At 39.2% G+C, this 24,611-nt stretch overlaps 1 protein-coding gene across 5 annotated transcripts in view; it reads left to right on the top strand.

Moving 5' to 3' along the window:
- Positions 1-24,031, top strand: part of foxp2 (forkhead box P2) — a 374,605-nt gene extending 350,574 nt beyond the window's left edge. For all 5 annotated transcript variants that reach the window (XM_033038336.1, XM_033038338.1, XM_033038335.1 and 2 more), the window contains 2 exons: positions 81-244; positions 20,178-24,031. In XM_033038336.1, coding sequence (XP_032894227.1) covers positions 81-244; positions 20,178-20,319 — 306 coding nt within the window. In that variant the 3' untranslated portion in view covers positions 20,320-24,031. The remainder of the gene's footprint in view (positions 1-80; positions 245-20,177) is intronic.
- Positions 24,032-24,611: the final 580 nt, after the last annotated feature.

Here is a 24,611-nt window from a genome sequence, read left to right as displayed (position 1 = left end):
AAACTCTAAAATTTGACATTCTGAAATGTGGGCATGAAACAATCGGGCTCATCGATGATTTTGTGCTTCTGTTTTTGCAGGCTGCACTTGCAGAGAGCAGTTTACCCTTACTTAGTAACCCAAACCTGATAAACACCACCTCCAGTGGCTTACTGCTGGCAGCCCATGAAGACCTCAATGGTTCGCTGGATCACCTCGACACCAATGGGAATATCAGCAGAGGATGTTCTCCACAGCAACATATGTAAGCATCTGCGACGCATATACGTTAGTTTTATCGACAGGCACAAAGAAGTATTTTGTTCACTTTTTTTATTATGAAAGCATGACAGGAATATCAGGCTTCATTCTATAATCTATATCTGTCTTCTGTCTACAATCTATATATAGGCCAGCAAAGTATTTTGCACCTTGTTGGTCATGTCAAAAAATTCTAGTGCATGAACAGAAGTGATTACATATTCAACTTTAATTACTTGCAGTCCTATGTTGGAGGGTTTTATATGTTATGTTTTATGCAAAAGGCCACTGTTCCAGTTAATATTTTGTAGCTAACTATGTGATTGATAATGTTAAAATCTTTTCTCAACCATCTTTTAATGGAGCAGTGAGAGTGATATCATTAAAAATTAATGTTCTGTGAGGCTTCAGAAATATGCATCGAGCTTTGAAAAGCTTGGTCCTAATCAGTGATGTCAAACATTTGGCCATTCTTTGTTTACTGACTTGCAATGGGTGAACTCATTATGAGAATTCCCTTTAACTGGTTGCAATGAAACTACAAGGCTAAAACAGGCTGTCTAATCCAAACATTAGTATATCTGTTATGTGGTAAGATGCAGATATTTACAGGAAAACAACCAACTCCATTTATTAATGTAACAGATGCAATGTTTTTTTCAAAAGACCATAACTATAATTCACTTGTCATTATACAAAAGGCATGGCATATAGGTCACATTTGTAAGTTATTAAATGCATGTTGTATTATGTATTAGGAACTTGATCAGTTGGGCAAGTGGTCTGAGGAGTAGTTAATAGAGTTTAGTACAAATTAATAAGTGTGATGTGTTGCAGGACAGGACCTTTGTAGTGCATGGCAGGGCCTTTAGGAGTGTTGTGCAGGATGACAGTTCCTTGAAAGTGCCATCACAGGTAGATAGGGTACTCAAGAAGGCTTTTGGTACAATGTCCATCACTCAAGATATTGAAAATAGAAGTTGGGATGTTATATTACAGGTGTACAAGACATTAGTGAGGCCATATTATTATTATTATGTTCAGTTGTGTTCACCCTGTTATAGGAAGGATGTTGTTAAGCTGGAAAGCGTGTAGAGAAGAGTAACGAAGATGTTGCCAAGACTTGAGGGCCTGAGCCATAGAGAAAGGTTGGGCTGACTAAGACTTTCATTCCGTGGAGTGCATAGGGATGAGGGCTGATCTTATACAGCTGTATAAGATCATGAGGGGAATAGATAGTATTTTACCCAGAGTAGGGAAATCAAGAACAGAGGTGAGAGGGCAAAGATTTAACAGGAACCCGAGGGTCAACATTTTAACACAGTGTGGTGAGTAATTGGAAGGAGCTGCCAGAGGCAGTAGTTCAAGCCAACAGTGAACGACTTTTGGACAGGTACATGAATAGGAAAGGTTTAGAGGAATATGGGCTAAATGCAGACAGGTGGGACTAGTGTAGATGGGGCATCTTGCCTGGAATGTATTCTTGTAGTTATGAGATGGTGCAAAGAGCCTGTTTCCGTGCAATAGAACTCTGTCTGTGGACCTGTGTAACCAAACAAACTAAATGTAGTATAATGCCAGCTTTTATCTTAAGATTTTTATCTTAAATATTTCAGCAGGTTTGAAATACTGGGACATGCAGCATCTGTAGGTTCCATTCAGTCAAATGCTGGAGCTAGGATTCTCCAATATGTTTGAGTGCGGGTGATTGGCTAAAACAGAAGCACCCGAAGACAGTGTGACTAAAGATAATTCTCTGAAGGATACGGTGCTAATGCTGGCAAATGGGATTAGTGTTGGTGGACAAATGGATCAGTATGAACAGTATGAACATGGGCCCTTTTCCATGGTGATAATTCTATGACTGTATAGTTCAGTGAGGAGGAATGGAGGTCACCGACTGAGAGGATGTACCTGGGCACCATTGAATCCGTTTCTCAAGGCCATTGCCAGCTTTTCTGTAACAGTTCCAGAAAGTCATGGTAAGGCTGTGAAATAGAAAATAAATTCATTAAATAAATTCAGGTGCAGTGGTAGAGCTGCAACCTTGGTTTGATGCTGACTACGGGTGCTTGTCTATACGGAGTTTGTACCTTCTCCTCGTGTTCTGTGTGGGTTTCCATAGACATACAGGTTTGTAGGTTAATTGGGTTGGTATATTTGTATATTAATAATAATAATGGATGGGATTTATATAGCGCCTTTCTAATACTCAAGGCGCTTTACATCGCATTATTCATTCACTCCTCAGTCACACTCGGTGGTGGTAAGCTACTTCTGTAGCCACAGCTGCCCAGGGGCAGACTGACGGAAGCGTGGCTGCCATTCTGCGCCTACGGCCCCTCCGACCACCACCAATCACTCACACACATTCACACACATTCACACACAGGCAAAGGTGGGTGAAGTGTCTTGCCCAAGGACACAACGACAGTATGCACTCCAAGCGGGATTCGAACCGGCTACCTTCCGGTCGCCAGCCGAACACTTAGCCCATTGCGCCATCTGTCATCCCTAATGTGTATGGTGTTAGTGTGCGGGGATCCCTGCTCGACTTGGACTTGATGCGCCGAAGACCGGGCTGTATCTCTAAACTATACAATACTATCTGTAAAATATAAAATAGCACCACCACCGCCGCCACTAGATACAAGCATTGGAAGACTGGCTTCATGCCCAGTGAGAGGATGGAGAAGAAAGTATGGTTCAGCAGGTGAGACTTCTGTAGACTTTAACTGTATATGTTTACCAGATCAATTTCGGGCATGGAGGCAAAAAAGATCTGGAATCTGGAGCAAAAATCAAACTCGTGGAGGAGCTCGGCTGGGCAGGCAGCATCCATTGAAGGAAATTAGAGAATGTTTTAGTGCAGAGGAAGGGTCCTGAAACATTGACTGTCCATTTCTTTTCACCCTTGGGAGGCCATGTTGCAGTTGTATAAGACGTTGGTGCAGCTGCATTTAGAGTACAGGTGCTCCCCGATCTACTATGCTTTGACTTACGATGTTTCGACTTTACGATCGGCAACGGCAGCGAGCCGCACGCCACTTCTGGTCATGTGATCGCATTGTATTAAATACGATTTCGACTTGCGAAATTTTCGATTAACGATGGGTTTATCGGAACGTAACTTCATCGTAGGATGAGGATTGTGTTCAGTTCTGGCACCATGTTATAGGAAAGAAGATATCAAGCTGGAAAGGGAACAGAGAAGAGTTATGAAGATGTTGCCAGGTCTAGAGGGTCTGAGCTATAGAGGGAGGTTGAGCAGGCTGGGACTCTATTCCTTGGAGCACAGGAAGCTGAGGGGTGATCTTATAGAGGTGTATAAATTCATGAGAGGAATGGATCGGATAGATACACAGAATCTCCCGCCCAGAGTAGGCGAATTGAGGACAAGAGGGCATAGGTTTAAGGTGAAGGGGAAAAGATTTAATGGGAATCTAATGGGTAACTTTTTCCACACAAAGGGTGGTGGGTGTATGGAACAAGCTGCCAGAGGAGGTAGTTGAGGCAGGGACTATCCCAACATTTAAGAAATAGTTAGACCAGTACATGGATAGGACAGGTTTGGAGGGATATGGCCCAAATGCAGGCAGGATGGACTAGTGTAGCTGGGATTTGTTGTCTGGTGTGGGCAAGTTGGGCCGAAGGGCCTGTTTCCACACTGTATCACTCTATGACTTTATGCTGCCTGGTTTTGTCGAGTTCCTCGAGCAATTTGTTGGTTGAGGGAAATCCAAAACCACAAGTACCACATTTATGTTTGGCCTGTTGCCTTTTGAATATTTGCCAATGTAGAACCAAATATGTTGAGGAAAGTACAACTAGCGGCTAGTGCTCCCTCACAGCACCTATGATGAGCTTCTCTCCAAATGAGGAATTTTGTGCACGTGAGTCACCCTTTGCCTTTGTTACATGCAGAATCGCATTCCCATCTTGCCTCCCTTGCATTAGCCTTTGTAAATTTGAGGTCATACAAAATATTGCTGCACCATATGCATCATAGAAAGCATGTTAACAGGATGCATCACAACTTGGTTTGGGAACAGCTCCATCCAAGACCGCAAGAAATTGCAGTGAATTGCGGTGCAGCCCAGACCATCACACAAACCAACCTCCCTTCCATTGACTGCATTTACACCTCACGCTGTCCCGGCAAGGCCAGCAGCATAATCAAGGACGTGCCTCACCCTGGCCACTCCCTCGTCTCCCCTCTCCCATTAAAGGTATAGAAGTGTGAAAACGCACACCTCCAGATTCGGGGACCGTTTCTTCCCAGCTGTTACCAGGCAACGGAATCATTCGTACCATAACCAGAGAGCAATGCTGAACTACTATCTACTTATTTGATGACCCTCAGACTATACTTGATTGAACTTTGCTGGCTTAGCTTGCTCTAAATGTTATTCCCTACATTTATACACTGTAAATGGATTGATTGTAATCATGTATTGTCTTCCTGCAGATTGGTTAGCTTGCAACAAAACCTTTTCACTATACCTCGATATACGTGATAATAAACTAAACTGTGGTCTGTGGAAGGGTCTCGACCTCGAAACGTCACCCATTCCTTCTCTCCAGAGATGCTGCCTGTCCCACTGAGTTCCTCCAGCTTTTTGTGTCTATAAACCGAAACTGCCCTTATAACTTGCATTTGTTTTATTCACCAATTCCATCTGTGCTTTATGGCCTATTTCCAGTCCTTTTAAGCAATACTTTGATTTAAAATTACACCCTCATCGCCTCATCCCTCGATAACCACCTCAAGCCCTATAACTCTGTCAGATACCTGCATTTCTCATATGTGATGGAACTCAGCTTGGGTGATGTAATGGAAATTGTACATGGTGCTGTCCGAAGCACAAATTGAGGTCAGTTATCATACAAAGGTCACCACCATTGAACAAATCATGTAATATCTGAGTTAACGTTGCATGTCCATCCATGACTTTTTATTTTGTGTGCGAGTGATTGAGCCATAAATAGCGATTCCGATGAAAGGTCATTGACTCTGTTCCTTTCTCCATATATGCTGTCTGGTTTGCAGAGGTTCCCCTGGCATTCTTTGGTTTTATTTCAGATCTCCAGGATTTATAGGTGACATTTCGGGTTGAGATCCTTCTTCAGACTGAAAGTCGGGGAGAGGGAAACTAGAGGTATGATAGGTACAAAGAACAAATGAATTAAATGTATGAGAAGAGTATCAGCCAGAACCGATGATCAAGGAAAGGTGGAGCCCACAATGGTCCATTGTTTGCTGTAGAGAAGGTGATAATGTGTGGATAAAAACAGTGAAACTAAGCAGGAAGACAGTGAAACGCCGGCTGACTAGGGTGGTGGAGAGAGAGGGAAAACAAGGGTTACGCAGTTAGAAATATCAATATTCGTACCGCTGGGTTGTAAGAGGCCCATTTGGCCTCACTCTGACAGAAAGGTCAGTGTGGGAATAGGAGGGGGATTTAGCAACCAGGAGATCGAGTAGGCCAAGGCGGACTGCGGTCGTGCGCTTGGTCTTGCCGATATATTGGAGTCCACGCCTAGCAGAGTGGATGCAGTCGATGAGGTTGGAGGAGGTGCAAGTGAACCTCTGCCTCACCTGAAAGGACTGTCGTGGTCCTTGGACAGAGTCGAGGGAGAAGGTATAGGACAGGTGTTTCATCTCCTGCAGTCGCAGGGAAAGTATCTGGGGAAGGGGTGGTTTGGGTGTGAAGGAACGAGTTGACCTGGGAGTTGCGGAGGGAACGGGCTCTGCGGAAAGCGGAAAGGGGTGGAGATTGGAAGATGCGACTAGTGGTGGAATCCCGTTGGAGGTGGCGAAAATGTCGGGGGATTATGTGTTGTATACAATGGCTGACGGGGTGAAAGGCGAGGACTAGAGGGACTCTGTCCCGGTTGCGACTAAGTGGAGGGGGAGCTGCAGGATACTGAGGAGACCCGAGTGAGGGCTTCCTCATTAATGATGGAAGAAGGAAGCCCGTTCCCTGATGAATGAGGGCATCTCAGATGTACAGTACACCTCATCGTGGGCGCAGATGAGGAATTGGGAGTAGGGGATAGTCTTTGCAGGAGACTGGGTGGGAAGAAGTTTAGTCTAGATAGCTGGTGGAGTTGGTATGTTTTGTAATAGATGTCAGTCTATTGTCTATCTCCTGTGATGGAGGTTGATAGTCTATCTTCTGTGATGAAGATATCAAAGTCACAGTAGCCTTTATTGTCATTCAGACCTTGCGGTCTGAACGGAATGTTGGAGAGATGTTGAAGGATAACATATCAAAGGTCAGCAAAAATGGGGAGGTGTCGATTATTTTAGTCATATGCAGATAGGAGGACATTGTAGCATTGATTCACATCAGTGCAGAAATATCATTGAGGGATTAAAGGAAACTGGATTGAGGTTTTCATCATTTTGGAAGGTACTGAGGGCAGAGGTTGGAGATGGAATGGACAATGTCAAGAAAAGTGAAATAAGGATTTAATTTTTAACAAAAAGCTGAAGACAACGGTTTTGATGGAGAGGAGGACTGTACTTTGGGAAATGCTGTAATAATATTTTTTGCATGGGAAGTTCTTCTTGTGAGACCGAGAAAACAAAAAGAATATGGCTGTTGCTGAAACCCTTCTCTCTGTGACCATAATAAACCTCGCTTTGTAGGAAAGAGCGATTGGCATTCACTTCATTGTAAAGTGATGTGCAGGTGGAGATGAAACTGCAGTTGCTCCATGGGTGCAGAGTTCTGTACCAAATATTATTTGGATATTTCAATTCTGTGAATATAAATATTATATTCCCTTTAGATAGACACAAAGTGCTGGAGTAACTCAGCAGGTCAGGCAGTATCTCTGGAGATAAGGAACAGGTGACATTTCGGGTTGAGACCCTTCATCAGAGAGTCAGGGAGAGGGATACTAGAGGTAGGGGAAGGTACAGAACAAGCGGAGCCTGCATCGGCGACTCAGGAAAGGTGGAGCCCACAATGGTCTATTGTTGGCTGGGGACGAGGTGATAACAAAGGGCTACAATCAGTGAAATATACAAGAGGACTAGGGTGGGGTCTATCTTTGGTGTAAACCAGCATCTGTAGCCCCTTCTTACACATGCTATTCCCTGCATGTGGGTCACTGCAGTCAGCAACTATTATAAAATCCCTTAAATTTGATTTTTCTCTTGTTGATGGACTACAAACTTAATTGTATGGGATTAAAATAGGTGATTTCTTTTCAACATTTAATTTCATTGGTGACAATCAAAAGGTATAATCCATTCCTAAAACGCCTTTTGTAAGAAAACTTAAATATGCCTCATGCACGTACCAAAAGTTTAAAATGTCACAGTTCCCATTCACTTTGTTAGCTCCACTCTTTTTGGTGAAGCATTTAAATGGCACTAAAGAGATCACTTTAACATTCTGCCTTGTGTGCTCATTAACACAATAACGTGGACAGTACTTATAGGACATTAGTAATGTACGAAAAGTTGTAGGTCAATTAATTTTGAAGGAAAATATCTAAAAATGATATGGAAACATCCTATTATGCCACAAATAATGTCTGCAAGCTTAAAGAAGAAAGAAAGGTGCTAATGAAAATGAAAATGGAGCACATGGTTTTACAGATTGGGTTGTAAATACCATGACATGGAAAATAATATACTGTATGTGGGAATTTGAGGTTTAGATTACTCAATGCTGTATAACTCAATGTTGCCCGTTCATTTAAAGATCAAATTGTCACATGGAGCAAAGGATGTAACCAATTGTGCTCAGTTTGCTAGTTCATAGTTGATTAATACATACTAGGACTAATGAAAATTAAAATTTAGCTGGAAATGCTGCATGTATTTTTAAACCATGTAGTGTCTGAATTCCACATGTTATACAAACATCCTCGTCTAAACAACATGCATATACATAATTGTGTATTTATTAACAATAGAGCATACATTCACATACTTACCCACCCTCTATGCAGAACAAGAAGAACCCAGTGGTGCCCAGATACACAGCTACACCTGCACAACCACTAGCAGTCTTGCACAGACCACAGGTGCACACATCGTGAAATAGTGATATTATTGTACAAGGCATAAAACAAGGCTTCAAAGAGAAAGAACTACTTATGTCTACGGAGCTACCTGGTTCAGAAAAAAACAAAAGTTCAATGAGGGTAATTACTCAATTTTCCAGGCCCAGTTCCCTCATCTTTACTATGGATGTTCAGGCACACTGCACCTCCATCCCCCACCTGGAAGGCCATAAAGCCCTCCGTCTCTAATTGTTGAATAAGCCAATTATCCTCTACTGACACTCTCCTCTGCCTTGACCAATTGTACTATGCTACATCACAGATATGCGGAAACAACATGTTGCAATTATATTGCATATTATTTTAGTAACATGTTTCAAGCTGGTTCATTGAATGATATTTTGCCAAAGAAAGGGACGTCAGAACATTTGGGGGTTAGTCAAAGATCTGAAAGAAGAGAGGGGATTGGGGAGGGAATTTTCCAGATGATCAATAGCAGAATGGCAAGATAGGAGGCTGGAGCTGGGCAGGAAATCAGAAAGGAAAGAATATGTCGTTCCCATTCGGTGGTAGAACTGGAAAGGGAAATGTTAATGGGTTGGTGAGAAAGTTTACTGACGACAGCAACATTGGAGGTGTTGCAGACAGTGAGTAAAGGCTGTCAGAAAATACAGGGGGATATCGATCAAATGCAGAAATGGGTGGAGAAATGGCAGATTAAATTTAATCTGAGCAAGTGTGAGGATTTGCACTCTGGGCAGTTGGAGAGTATACAGTTAATGGCAAGACACTTAACTGCATTGATTTGTAATGGAATCTTGGAGTCCAAGTTCATAACTCAGTGAAGGCGGCAGCATAAGCGGATAGGGTGGTGGAGAAGGCATATGGTATGGTTTCCTCATTGCTAGGGGCATTGAATATAAGAGTCGGGAAGTCATAATTCAGCTTTATGACTGATTAGATTGCATTTGTAATGTTGAGTACAGTTCTGGTTGCCCCATTACAGAGAGGATGTGGAGGCTTGGGAGATGGTTCAGAGGAGTTTTACGAGAATGCTAACTGGATTAGAGGGATTCAATTACATACTGGCTGGTGTGGGCAGTATGAAGCTATATTGATAATCCAACAATCTGTGCTGTTGTACCTTGCAGCTTCCTGTCGTTCGAGGTACGATTTCAATGTTCCAGACCTTCTTTGTAAATGTTGGGGGAGCCCAGAACCAGAGGTCACAGTTAAAGAATAATTTGGGATGAGGGAAATAAGGGAAAACCTTTTCCCCCAGAGAGTTGTGAATCTGTGGAATTCTCTGCCACAGAAGGCAGTGGAGGCCAATTCACTGGATGTTTTCAAGAGTGAGTTAGATTTAGCTCTTAGGACTAACAGAATCAAGGGATGTGGGGAGAAAGTAGGAACAGGGTACTGATTTTGGATGATCAGCCATGATTATATTGAATGGCGGTGCTGGCTTGCAGGCCCGAATGGCCTACTCCTGCACCTATTTTCTATGTTCCCTGTTAGCAGTGATATCTTTAATACTTAATCCCAGTGTAAAATGTCCCTGGAGTTGTGAATCATTATGCAAGTATATTTAAACATTGTCGTGTCCTGTTGGCACTTTAGATTCTGGTAAAACATAAATCTAGTTAAATGAAATTAAATCCACTTTTTGTTTAAGATTAGGATTGTTCCACACATTCCTGCCTGGTACTTTTCTTTTGTTTCTTAAAATGACATTTGTTGAAGAAATAAGGTTATTGTGACAAAGGGTATTCTAAAAATATTTGCATGAAAATTGTGCAATGCTTGAGCATTTCTGAACACACTCTGAAGATTTATGAAAGAAGTTGACAATACCTAGTCTTCCTTGGGGAAATTTTACAAAGGCATTTGTTTACCTCTCGGGAAAAGGGAGCAAACTGGAAGTGGGATCAGAATGACATCTTGTTTACCAAACTGATGCTGAAGGTCTCTTTGCTGTCATATTGTGGCACACCTGTAAATAGATAAGTGATACATCTAGCGGAAACAGATGCAAGATTGATTTTAAAGCTCTATGCTAGTATCTGACTCTGATGCAAACTCCTGATTGGCACGGGTGCCAGACTACACTAAAACATTTTGATCAACCTAACTAGCTATCCTGAAAAGAACAAATGATGACTGCTCAAAGCTGTCATATAGAGTTTCTTAAAGAAATATTGAACACAGAATTACAAAAAAAATACCCTTGGCCTCACTTAACTCTGTTCATGCTTTCTCCTCCATCACTTCTCTCCAAGTGTGCACTGTTCTTGGCTTCATACTCACAACCTAACTGGGTGCTGGCTTGATATAGAGCTAGTTAGAAGGCAAGCATGGATTAACAAATTTCATTGGGATATTCCTGAGGTGTTAATAGATTGTCATTTTCTTCTTTCTGTTTTATTTTGTGTGTGTGTGTGTGTGTCTGCCCCAATTTACACCCAGCTGATGTGGATGTACAACATACCTATTAAATAAAACTAGACATCCACCCAAAGAATTTAGGACAGAATCTGCAACATGTCTTCCTGGTAATATTAAGCACTAAATGCATCGCAGGGAAAACATTCTGTTTTTTGGATGCATCTCCCTTTGAGTCATACAGCATGGAAACAGGCCCCTTGGCCCAACTTGTGGATGCCAACCAACATGCCCCACCTACAATACTCACCTGCTGTGTTTGACCCATATCCCTTTAAGCCTATCCAATTCATCTACCTGTTCAAGGTTTTTTAAACATTGTGATAGTATCTACCTCAACTATCTCCGCTGGCACCTCACGACCCCTCTCCCCCTTCTCCATTCCTCCTCCCCCCCCCCCCCCCCCCCCCCCCCATCTACCCCTTTCTTCCCTCTCCAAGCCGACCCCTTTCTTCCCCCTCCACCACTCTCCACCCAGGGTAGATCTACCCGAGCCGAGAGTAGATTACTCTAGCGCGGGACTCCCTTCGGCATGGGGCCCAATTGGGAGCAATTGGTCCAATTGGTTTAAGGCCAGCCCTGCCAATGCCTTGTGGAAATACAACAACAGTTCTGCCCTCATCAACCTTTTTAGTGAAATCTTCAAAAAACTCATTCAGATTCCTGAGACACAATCTCCAATGAACAAAACTTTCCCTAATCAGCCCTAGTCTGTCTAAATGCACATATATCTTATCCCCCAGAATACTCGCTTGTAACATCTCGACCACAGATGTTAGACTCACTGGCCTGTAGTTCCCAGGTTTCAGCAGCCCTTCGTCAATAGAGGCACAACATTTGCCTCCCTCCATTCTCGTGGCATTCCACCTGCATTAAGGAATAATTCATAAATCTCAGCCAGGGCTCCTGTGGTTTCCTCTCTAGCTTCCCACAGTGTCCTCGGATATATCTGTCCATTCATATACTTCTGTAGCCGATTCACCAAGCCAACAGATATTTTCTATTTTACTATATATAATTTTTAAAAACTTGCATTCGCACAGAATTCTTGTTTAAATTTTCTTTTATAAATTCTTATGTCCACTGGAGCGAGAACATATTTACAGAATGACATTTACATTTGCATTTTCCAATGTAAATATGGACAAAGGAATTTAAAACTGAAATATAAAAACTAAAGGGTGACTTTAAATTGGGACTTGACTATGTCTATGTGCTGGCCTAATAATCCCTTGCACACGCTAATCCTGCTTCATCTGAGTACTGAATGTGCTTTCAAATCCTTGTGCTCAGCCTCAAGAAACTCAACTGGTAGCATATTGCAGTTGCTTAAATATATTAATTCTCAATAACATGCCGATTGCTAACAAAATAAAACTGATTGACTTCAACGTTTCAATGCCTAATCAATATCGGATAAATCATCTAAGAAATCTTTGAGTTCCAAAAATGAGGACAAAATCCAACAGTTTCAAATCAGAATTCATATAAATAATCTTTTATAATTTGGTGCTCCATAAAATGTGAGTATTCCTTCAGGAATACATTTCTCTTTTGCCATAATTACACTAAACTTTAGACTTTAGAGATACAGTATGGAAACTGGCCCTTTGGCCCACCGAGTCCGTGCCGACCAACGATCACCCCAAACACTATCTTGCACACTGGAGACAATTTACAATTTTACCAAAGCCAATTAATCTGCAAACTGTATGTCTTTGGAATGAGGGAGGAAGCCAGAATACCTGAAGAAAACCCACGACGACACCGGGATAATGTACAAACTCCATGCAGCTCCGCTGGCAGTGTGTTCCAGGCATCTACCACTCTTTGTGTGAAAAGTAACTTGCTTCACTAAATTGATGATTCAATGGTTTCTTTGTCAGGTCTGCAGAGATACAGTGAAAGGTTTGTTCTTCAAGCTATGCATCAAATGTTACCATGCACGAGTACAATAGATCCCCTTCTGAAATGGTATGCAGAGACACACCACATTCTGGTGCCATTTACAGCTTCCATGTTTCTGTAACGCCTGATCTAGGCTTAAGGAGAGGGGCAGTTGTTATACATCTCACTTTAAAGCCCAGTGTCCTGGTAGCACTGGATCGATAAAGAAGGGGTCAACCTGGTTGTGTGCGATTCCCTTGACTCATTCCTCCACCACTCTGCAGCTTCTGTAAGTGAGCAAGTAGACTTCTCCATGCCACCTCCATCAGCACCCTGACTCAAGCCCAACACAAACATGTCACCTCCATCACTTCCAACAGCCGCCCATCCCACGTCAACCCATGGAACACCAGGGTGCATTCCGAGGGTGGGGGATGTGAGATTGTGGGCCACTCACAGCAGACGACCCTCTCCTTTACCTTCACCACCGGCATCTTGGCCGGTGAAGTTTAATCTTTCCCTCTCTCACCTTAAATCGTCTTTAGTATCTGTCATTTCCACCCTGGAATACAGACTCAGACTACCTTACCGATCGATACCTCTTTTACCCCAATATTTATGTTAATATTCTAGTGAAACTCCCACTTACCGATGCACAACCTACTTTGTAATTGCAATTGAAGGCAGTGCATGATGCTGTCCAAAATAAACAGTTATAATCATGCATTTGTTCTATATCTCGCTACATCACCATCTTGTTTCCCTTCCGAAACGTCATATATTCTATCTCTCCAGAGATGCTGTCTGACCTACTGAGTTACTCCAGCTTTTTGTGCCTATCTTTGTTATAAACATACAAACAGGATCCCAAGGCCTTATCCATTATTTTAATGCATTGGAAGGCATGAAGTTCATACACCTGCACAAACGGAACTCAGTGTGGGAAAATGAGGGCTTGTTTATTTAAATCAAAATATCCTTTCCACTAGCATGGAAAGTCATATTTACTGTTAAGCAGCCTTTCTACTACTGGAAAACAACTTTAAGAACTATGTAATTTTATCCCTTCACTGTTTAATTTTATAGCATATCTGCCTACATAATGCAAACATTCTTCTGTTCTCTTAATTTTATTTTCTCTACCTGATTGTCATCAAAGTTGTTCTAATTTGACAATTTGGTTCTGTTTCTATGCCCATCATTAACAATCCTTTGATGTGACTGGTTGAGATGGTACATTGATGCTCCGTTAGATGCTGGTGGAAGTATCAGGCCGCTTTGATCTCCCACTCACAGCAACTTAGAACACAAATTTGCGTGGAAAATATGTGATCAAGAACAAATCGAGAATAGGAACATCATGTTTGATGAATACTATACATTCTATTCGTCTGCACGGAGAAGATGGCAAAGCTAAATCAGGTGTTTAGTTATGTAGGAAGGAACTGTAGATACTGGTATGTATGGACAATAGACACCAAATTCTGGAGTAACTCAGCAGGACAGGCAGCATCTCTGGAGAGAAGGAGTGAGTAGATTAACTCATCTACCGTACCTGTTGTTCAAGATGTGGATTCTAATACATCGACGAGACCAAACGTAGACTGGGCCATCGTTTCACTGAACACCTTTGTTCAGTCCGCCTGGACCTACATGATCTCCCGGTTGCCAAACAATTTAATTCCCCTTCCCATTCCCACACTGACCTTTCTGTCCTAGGTCTCCTCCATTGTCAGAGTGAGACTAATCGCAAATTGGAGGAACAGCATCTCATATTTCTCTTGGGCAGCTTACAACACAGGGCTATGAATATTGATTTCTCTAACTTCAAGTAAACCCCGGCATTCCCCTCTCTCCATCCCTCCCCCACCCACAACACCAGCTTTTCATTCTCACCTCGCTACAGCCAACAATGACTTGTTGCCTTTATCATTGTTACTTGTTTGCATATCTTTCATCCATTTGTTCTATATCTCCACATCATTGTCCATATCTCTCGTTTCCCTTTCCCGTGACTTTCGGTCTGAAGAAGGGTCTCGACCCGAAACGTCATCCATTCCTTCTCTGCAGAGATGCTGCCTGTCCCGCTGGAGTTACTCCAGCATTTTGGGTCTATCTTCAGGTGTTTAGTTGAATGGTTTCACCCAGTTGCCACCCTGAGCAAACAGCAAAGACAGAAAACAAAATTAAAGTATACCTCGAAGCACGACTCCAGGTATAAAATAGCTTATGTGTTACTCATACCAGTTAATTTGTTCAAGGCAAGGTATCCTGTCTAGTTTTCTAGTTTTTTATTCAAGGGTGAAAATACACTGTGTGAATTCCATGTACGCCAAAATAATTTCAAATAACAAAATAAGTTCGTCAGGCTACACCTGAGCTGTACAATGACTTCTCGGCAAAGCAGGATAGCCTCACAACAATGTATACGTTTGGATCCACAATATATAGCTCTTAGGGATCAAGGGATATTGGGAGAAAGCAGGAACGGGGTACTGATTTAGGACGATCAGCCATGATCATATCGAAGGGCCGAATGGCCTACTCCTGCACCTATTTTCTATGTTTCTATGTTACAATCTACCTCAGCCACCTGTTCCATTTATTGCATCAACAGAGGTATGTACATGGTGTTGAATGTGGAGAAAACAATATTACTTGACCAAAAAAATGTTTGCGACCTATATTTTTTAAATAAGATAATTGAAGTATCTACTTGAAAAAAAACTGAGCAGAAAGCTGAGAAGGTAAGTAATTTAGAAATATAATCAATTATTAACCATATTCCAATATCAAAAATTAGACACTGGCATTTTTTCCACATGCTTTAAAGATTACAACACCTATGTTAATAATAAGTTGGAACCATTAAAGGTAATTAAAAGGAATGGCTTATAATGGTGATTCAGTGTCTTTTAGTTGGCACAATTGCAAATTTTATATTATTTCATCAGAAGCAATTAAAATATTTTTAAATCATATTAAAACTAAAACTGACCCACAATTTAAATAACTTATTTCACTCTATTATCAAGAAGAAATACAAGATGAGCAATATAGAGAATATAATGAATTGTTTTAAGGTAGTTTAAGAGTGCAGCCTCAGGCATATATCCATTTTCTCTTCCTATTAGTGGTGTAAAGAGGCTGATTAGAACTCAGGTCCTGTAATATCTGACTGTAAATGTTCCATCAGATAAAGAGGTTAGTGTCAATTTACGGTTGGAAAGGTAGGGGTCCTGACTTGAGCTAAAAGTCATGAAAGAACTGGAAAGTAGTACAGTTCAGTTTAGTTTAGAGATACAGCGCGTAAACAGGACCTTCGGTCCACCGAGTCCGAATCCCTGCACATTAGCACTGCCCCACACACACTAGGGACAATGTTTACACCGTACCAAGCCAATTAATCTAAAAACCTGTACATCTTTGGAGTGTGAGAGGAAACCGAAGATCTCGGAGAAAACCCACGCAGTCACAGGGAGAACATACAAAGTCCGTACAGACAGCTCCCGTGATCGGGATGGAACCCGGGTCTCCGGCACTGCAAGTGCTGTAAGGCGTGCTGCCCCAAGTTCAATCTCATAATAAATATCCAATGACCCCACGAGGCTTGGGTGAAATTATGCCTCGATCGAAACCAGTAAAAGCCTTGCCGGGATGACCATGAGATGCCAAATTTTATTTAATTTTTATTTCAAACAGCTTATATCTTTTTTTTTGGAAAACATGTATGCCACAGTTAAACGCATGAAAGAATATTGCAGTTCTGTGCTCAAAGATACTTTATTAAGCTTTCATTAACACTAATGAAACACCTGCAATGGTGTGTTATTATTTAATATTTGCAGATATATATTTGATAAGTTGGTTTATGATTTAAAACATAAATATCTAATATTTTAAAAATATTTTAATCGATTACCAGTAAAATTTCAGTTTCTCATCAATAATATTTATAATATATATATGAATAATCAAGATTGTTAAAATCCAGACAGGGATTTTGAAAATTAGCTTCCACTGGAAAAAGACATAACACGTATTATTTTTTAAAAATAATCAAAGATCGTTAATTTAATGTTATTTCCTCTGGGTCTGACTTTTCCCACTAAATGTTTAAATTATGAATCTTAATGGCATCACAGAAACTGACCATGTGAGGGAATGGAATTAACAACACCATAGATAGAGCATTTAACCAAGGGTATTTCAGCAATTTATTTCAATTGAATGCTAATTCAGTCTCCTTCACCGCTGGGGTCAGTGGTGCCTTCCAGCGTGATTCCCTGATGGTGCCATGCATGTTCTTTATCGAAAACAACAATATTTAATGATCAGTAAGAATTCAAAATAGGTGTAAATATATTGTTTATGAAAGAACATGCTAATGGGAAGACATTGTTTATCATATGCTGGGAAAGGTAAGATCTCTAACAAAGCTCAATGTTGACTTAAGTGTTACCTAGCAAAACCAATGTGAGAAATCTTAACGTATTGTTTGAGAATGTTAGTTCCCCCTATTTTATCAGCGATATTAATCAACTATTAAAATATTAATAACTCATTAAAACAGCAGTGTAATTAATTTCAGACAAACATTTTAAACATTCATCAGTTTGTACTTTACAGTCTAATTTCAAGGTCAATGTTTTTGTTTTGTAGCAAGATTATTTTATGTTCTATAAGTATGTAAAGCAATGGGCCTGACATTCATTTATAAAGTCTACATATGTGTTCCTTTAAATCTTAGTGAAAATATATATAGTCCAACAAGCTAGTCTTAAATGTTATTCACCATTATTCTTCAACTAGGGAGGAAAAATGTCTGGGTCTCTATTCTAATCTCTGTCAGGGACAGTGTCAACATTGTCTTAAAATAATTCAACAGGAGTTTCACGTTATGAAGATCATACAGAATGTCCCAGGCAGAGATATAGTACCTCCTTTTACAGTAGTACTCCGTTCCTTAGCCAACTGAAACAACCAGATGTGAATCCAAGTGACGTATATCCACTTTGAAGTTAAGCATTCGGCCATTCCTGTTAAAAGCTTTGCTTCCTTTGACATTTTAAAGTTAAATTGAAGGATGACAGAAGTGTGGAGGTTTAACACATTTAGCTAATTAATACTTCCATTATAAAATGTCTATTGCGTTTTTATCTTTCAAACTGTAGAGACCTTGTGACATGGCATAGTTTGGGTCCTGATACGTTTAGGAGGTGTTGCAATCAATATATTGTCCAATGTCCTTTGCTACATTTATTTCCAAATAGTCTGTCATGAATGATATTCACTTGAGATTGATAGTTGCCTTGGAGGAGAAAATCTTTTTATGTTAATTCACTTTCAACCGGGGTATTTACAGGATCTTTTAAATGCTTCAATGCTCTTAGTTTCATCTTTTTACTGGGCATGCGACCGGTCCAAAAATCCCTTTGGTATTTAAAAGGAATATGCAGTCTTCTAGCTTAGATATTATTATTGTCTGTCTGATTATTAAGACTGACAAATCATCTTATTTCATTAAGATACACAGCCAATGATGATATTTACATCTGCTGAATGGTTATGCATGACTGCTTGTACTGTAATAGTCTTACAATAATGCTCAAGTAAACCAGACCCATTGCGGAGACGATTGTAAAGGTTTAATAACAGACGTACATTTGTGGCTTCAGAAGCCACTTGGTAAATACTGCATGAGTCATTTTAGCACCCAATGCAGTCAGTGCAATCTGAACGTAAGCTCTCATAATTTTTCTCATTTTTTACATTCTGAACATAGTACTGATATGTAATTAATGTAAATTAAAGCTGCAAGCTATGCTTTTCATATTGTTGAAAGGTTTTGATGTGTTTTATGACCATAGCAACCCAGTGTTCTCTTGACTCATTTATCTCTCTTTAAATTTGTATCCCTTATTTGGAGTTTTTTTTAAACAATATGATAAATAAGAATGACAGTATTTTAAGAAGGCTTTCTTTATCATTGAGCTCTTGGGATATTATCTGTCATACTGAGTGAAATCCACTTCTGAAACAATTGATTTATTTTAAATTTTAAATATTTTTAAAACTCCTATTTATTGCTATTAATTCTCAATGAAGGATTGCTTCTTAATACGGTGTGTGTGTGATTCATTATGTTACAGTTTAGCCACCAGAATCTACGATTTTTTCAGTAAAGAGAATAAACATATATATAACTGAATATGTATTAAAATAATTTAACGTGGAGAGTATTACGCAATATTCTATCAAAGATATTTAATGATATTTTTGTGCATCAAAAAGTTTTAAAATTGGGCACAAAGAAATATCAACCTTACATTACAGACAAAAGTAAAGGGTTTTATTTTCAAGACTTAAAATTAACTGTTTTGTAGAAATATTTCTTATACATATTAATACACATTTTTTATGTGATTTTTCAATAGGGTGATATGTTTGTTCATCCAATCAGTATGCAAATGAACTGACCTTACAAAGAAAATCCTTCTAGTCCCAGCATTTTCTAATTCCATTGTTCATTTCTTTTCTTCTGATTTTGCTCTGATTGTGATGACTATTAAAATTGCATAAATTATCTGTTTAAATAATAAATAACAAAACTGTATGGGTTACCAATAAGGTTTGAATAATAAGTTATTTTGCTGTGAATATTAAAGCGATCTGTACCTTTTAAAATTCAAAGTTACTCCTTTCATCGAAGAATGTAGCCCAAGAGATGGCTGGCAGGTTCAGTCACTTTCTAATGCAAAAGTACTTGATAAGGAAATTTTTTCACTGCGAGTCCCTGATGCATCTAATGTGTCAAAAATAATTAGGTTTTGGCAGATTTATCATTGCAGCACAACCCTTTCCTTGAGTAGGGCCTGGATCATGTTAAGCCTTGTTTGTGGGTGACAGCATTATTATTCTTGTTAGTTGCCCACTTCCTCATCATTCTGTTATGTTTGGAAATTTCCCACCTCTACTTGTGTTCCTCACCAGTGTTTTTCCTCATTTATTGACAGTTGGTAAAGATATTCATTAATTTAGAGTTAAAAACATGTATCATCGTGTCTCACTGAACTGCTGTGCTGAAGTTGATTAATGATGAAGCCCTGTTGCAGGTATTCCTCTTGAGAAGCACCACACCAGCCCTGCATATTAATGAGAGACTGCAGTTTCTATTAACAAGATAAAAAAAAAGCAGGTCTTCTCTTGCTAGAGGGGTAGGGTATGAAAAAAAAATCTAGATTATTTATGATATGGCATTTTTCGTCATGTGCCATAAGTGAACTTTTATAGCTTTCTCAGATCACTGTGACCTTTCTGATTTATTTTGGGGAGAAAAAAAAGTAAACTTCAGGGGATAAAATCAGATATTTTAAAGCATTTGACACTTGCCGTGCTTTAATTGATGATGTGCCTGTTTCAAGAAACAATCATCTGCTGAGTGTAATAAATTCCTAATAGTATTTTCTACAAAAGGAATAAGAATTTATATTAAAAAAATCTGAGGCTTCTTTCTAGTACAATCTTTTGTTTCTGCTGTAATTTTCACTGACCATGCATTTTTATTTTTCAAATTTATTCAGTCAACCCATTCATGTCAAGGAAGAACCAATGAATGCAGAAGAAGATGAGGGCCCAATGTCCTTGGTAACGACAGCCGATCACAGTCCAGATATAGAGGACAGAGATATTGAAGAGGAACCTTCATCTGAAGATCTAGAATAAGAGGAACTTCAGACATTTCAGCAACAGGGTCATATTCCAGACCTCCATAACCACTCAATGTCATTGGATATTTGGCAGACTTTTACTGTGACTATTTATTGAGCATGAGACAAGGAACAGCCTCGTGGAACTATCTGTGATTGCCACTGAAAACCAAGGGATGGCAAGCATTGGAAATTGCTTGTATTTTTCCAGCATATAGAAAATTGGATTGCAAAAAAATAAGTTTCTGATAAACTTTCCACTGTGTGATGGCTTATCCATATGAAATTGTTACCTAGCTCTTACTGGTTGAAGGATTGACCGGATATTGGGATGTCATCAATTTAGAAAGTCAATGGCCTCTTATACTGCCAAAAATAGAGTTAGCTTCATTAAATGTGAATTTTTAGTATACAGTAGCTAAAATTAGATGATTTGCTGATCCAGTTCAAGTTGTTGTTGATTTTAATTTGCACAGTAGTAACAGAAAGTAGAATCACTGCCTGTAAACTCGTTGAACTTTGGGGACAGATTAGGGTTCGTGTTGGTGCCACCAACTATTATGTTTGTAGTTAGATATTACAAAACCACAGTAATTAGACTGTTGTGGATTCCTGAGGAAACTGATAACCTCGGGCTTCCAGTCTGTGCTGTTAGTGTTGAAATGTAAAGTGCAATCTTAAATGCTTACAAAAACTTCTACCATCTGTGTGAAACTACCATATGGAAATTGTGCTTTTCTGCATACTCAAACAGCTCTCTTTACCTCCTTGTATTTAATCTTTGTCTACCTGTAAACATTTTCAAAGGCAACAGCTTAAACCAAAGTCAACCCTGACAATGGCCAATAGCTCAGTGACAGAAACAACCATTTCAGTGGCCCGCCTTCTGTAACTTTAATTAGTACAAAGGGACATTTACATGAACTACCTGCTGTTTTCAGATGACCTCTGGGATTCTTTTATTTAGCCCTAAGGAAAGAAAGTATTGAACTTGACAAAATGAAGTCAGACGTGTGATCTGCTGAGTTCAGAAAAATAAAATTCAGTCGCAAATGCTACACAATAACAGTGATGTAAAGAAGAAAGTTATGGTAGGAACCAACTAAATGTGCATCTTTGACCAAAACAAATTATATGTACTTGATGCAACTACATAATTTATATAGATGTTTTTATTTCTCACTTCAAATGTACATTTAGAAACTAGTCATGCAGGTGAGAATATAGTGCTGACAAACTCACTAGGCTCCATTTGCATTTTTTTCCCCGTACAGACAACAGTTTTTACTGGTGGCTTTGTAATGTTTCGTAAAACTTATGTCTTGCACGTTTGCCTTTTTTTTTTCATGTTTTGTTCGTCAAGAAGAGTTTTCAGATTTCACTTAAAAAAAAAAAATAACTGTAGTAACCAAACATTGAAAAACTAGTGAAGCCAAAAAGTTATTTTCACTTTTGAGTTCAAATGATCTGGCAGAGTTTAAAAACAGAAGCAATTTTTATACTCATTTCAAATCATAGTGTTTAATAGTCATTATACCAGACATTTCCATTTCTATCAAACCAAAGTTACACAAATTTCTGCCTCTGCTTATATGTGATGTTAAGGCTTGAAGTATCTGCTATACCTAACAATGCATAAAAAAAGTTTTCCTAAAAATGTTTCATGATGCATTGTGATGTAGTTTTTAAAAAAAGAATACAAGAATTGCTTAACACTGATATTTATTAACTCAAAATGTTGCATTTCACTTTGTGTGCCAATTCTGTGAAATACCTTACATTTCCCCCCCAACCAAGGGACCTCATAACCTGATTATGGTTATTGCTTTACAAACAGTTTTTGACAGGAAGTGGCTGCTAGAATTTAACATACTTGCCAGTTCCATGTGAAGGAGCTGGTTCCTGCAAACCAGGCTCATCATTTATTATTTGCTGGAGTCAGCAAGTAGACTTAAGACATACACAGTCATCTATCACACCAAATAAAAGGACACAACTGCTTTCAGTAGGATTCTTTCACTCACCCAAAAGATTTTCTGAAAGCTTCTACCTCTGCATAACACACCAGAACAATTGTGGCAGATTGTATTATTTTGCGAGTATCACAGCTAACTGTTACTCTCACTATGCTTGTCTGTAGTTCATGGTCAATGGAAGGAAGGTTTATGTTACCAATATGGGGGAGAAAGATTTCTAATAGGTTCTCTTCAAACATTTGTAGGACACTGATGTTTAGATTTATTGAAAGGGAGATAACGTCTATGAAGTGCATGTGTAAAACTACTCAGTGGGACTGGAAGTAGGAACGATACCTGAATTCATCTGGAAAGGGATCTGAGGGTACAGTGCTGGTAGCGTGCATACCTCAGTCACGCATCTTTTGGAAAAACAAGTCTTAGCCACAGATTGCATATACCTGTAGAATTTTGCATGGATTTTGTACGAGTATGATTAAAAATAGCTGCTTGCACATTTTACCAGAAGAACCTCCAAAACTCTGCAAATGCTTACAATAGGTTTTAGGTTTATTGGGGTTTTCTGATATGCTCTGTCTGTATTTTGATAATTGTGCATAATTATGTAAAAAATGTTGGTGGACCCATAAATGACCAGACTTTTTTAAGCGAGCTTTGCTTTAATGCATTTCATGTATTTTTTACTCTATTTTATACCATTGCTTGCTAATATTAGCAAATCTGCTTTCTTGCATCTGCTTTGCATAGCTATTGTAAGGCTTTAAAATAATGTATGTATTTATTGCTTGGTGCATACTTAAATGGCATACTGTGTGGCAAAATTAAAGCTCATTTATCCTTGCATCTATCATATGCTGATGGGGACTGTGCTCCTTTATATATAGTATCTTTTAGCTGTAGCACAACAAACATCAATTTATGTATTGGTGGATTATGCCTATTTGTTTATTTATCTTTTTTGAGGTAAACTAATTTTGATACTTTCCATTACTGTGTACTGTGTTCATGCCTTGAATTCTTAAAAGTGAGAAGTCATGACTGAAATTTGTAACAGCTGTTGTTCTGTATTCAAGGCTCTCACTGCTGAATAATGTAAAGGACCAAACATAGGACTTAAAAGGAAACTAGACTACCACTAACAACAGGGAGTTATCAGGTTTTATTGGACCAAGTTTTTTGTCTATAAAAGACATCAATGATATAAAACCATGTGAGTATACTGTTTCATCGGCATATTCGTGCTGTAGTTGAATTCATTGTCGTTGTATGGACTGAAATTAAAATTTTGTGCACATTACTAATATTTGTTAGAACTACAATTGACTTCTTCATTGGACCGAGACTGAATGGAAATTAGATGAAGCCATCAGCATTAGCATTTGTTTAAATCTGTTGATAATCGTGTTTTCTTTTTCGAGTTCCTAAAATATAAAACTTAATAATACCCTGACTAGTGGCAAAGCAATGAATTATACCTCCAATAGGTAATGAACAGTGAAGCAGTGATGGTTGTAATGTAATGTACAAAAATAATAATCAGCTCCTTTTTAAGGCACTAGACTATGTTGTCACTGACACTGCCGTAGAATTACAAGGTGTGAAAAACATTTTTTCCTGTATTATAACATTCCATCATTCAATGTGTCTGTTTAAGCAGACAATAAAATGTGTATTATAGTTCTAGATGTGTGTAATCAGTACTAATGACAGATAATGGCATTATGAAATGCAATAAATAGTTTATCACACATATTAAGCTCATCTGTTATGTCCTTGTTAACAGACAGCATTAACAGATTATAAAATTCAGTTATTGCCTGTGAGTAAAGATTGATTTTATGCTTTATTGTACAATTTAATTGAATCATTGACTTCTTGGTTTTGAAAATTGTGGATAATTTCTTCCCGGCTCCCTAAAGGATTTACGCTCACATTCTTTAACAGCATCAAAAGGAGAAATTGTGGGAGAGCTCTCTTGTATAAACTTCCATTGAAGTCTCTTTGTTTCAGGTGGGCTGGAAGACAAAATAATCTAGGTGAGAATCGTGAGAAAGGAAACTGCTGTAAACAAAGACTGATGGTTTATATTATTGAAATGTTACATTCCTGTAAATGTTACAATGTGGCTCCGAAATCAATCTTGCAACCTCTCACCTTCACAAAAGCTGAACTTAGTTGTAAGGATATCCATAGGCCAGAACATCCAACCCGTGCAATAGGTTTCTATTCGGAGGACAGGCAGTTCAGGAAAGTCCCTCGGCATCATCCAACCTTCATCTGCCTGCTGGCAAATTGTCATTCCCTTGCTATGCTATTGGGAGCTGCGCCTCTT

The sequence above is a fragment of the Amblyraja radiata genome, chromosome 19 (genome assembly GCF_010909765.2).
Source record: "Amblyraja radiata isolate CabotCenter1 chromosome 19, sAmbRad1.1.pri, whole genome shotgun sequence".
NCBI classification, from domain to species: domain Eukaryota; kingdom Metazoa; phylum Chordata; class Chondrichthyes; order Rajiformes; family Rajidae; genus Amblyraja; species Amblyraja radiata.
The sequence above is the reverse complement of the archived record's forward strand: the minus strand, read 5'-3'. Positions and strand labels throughout refer to the sequence as shown.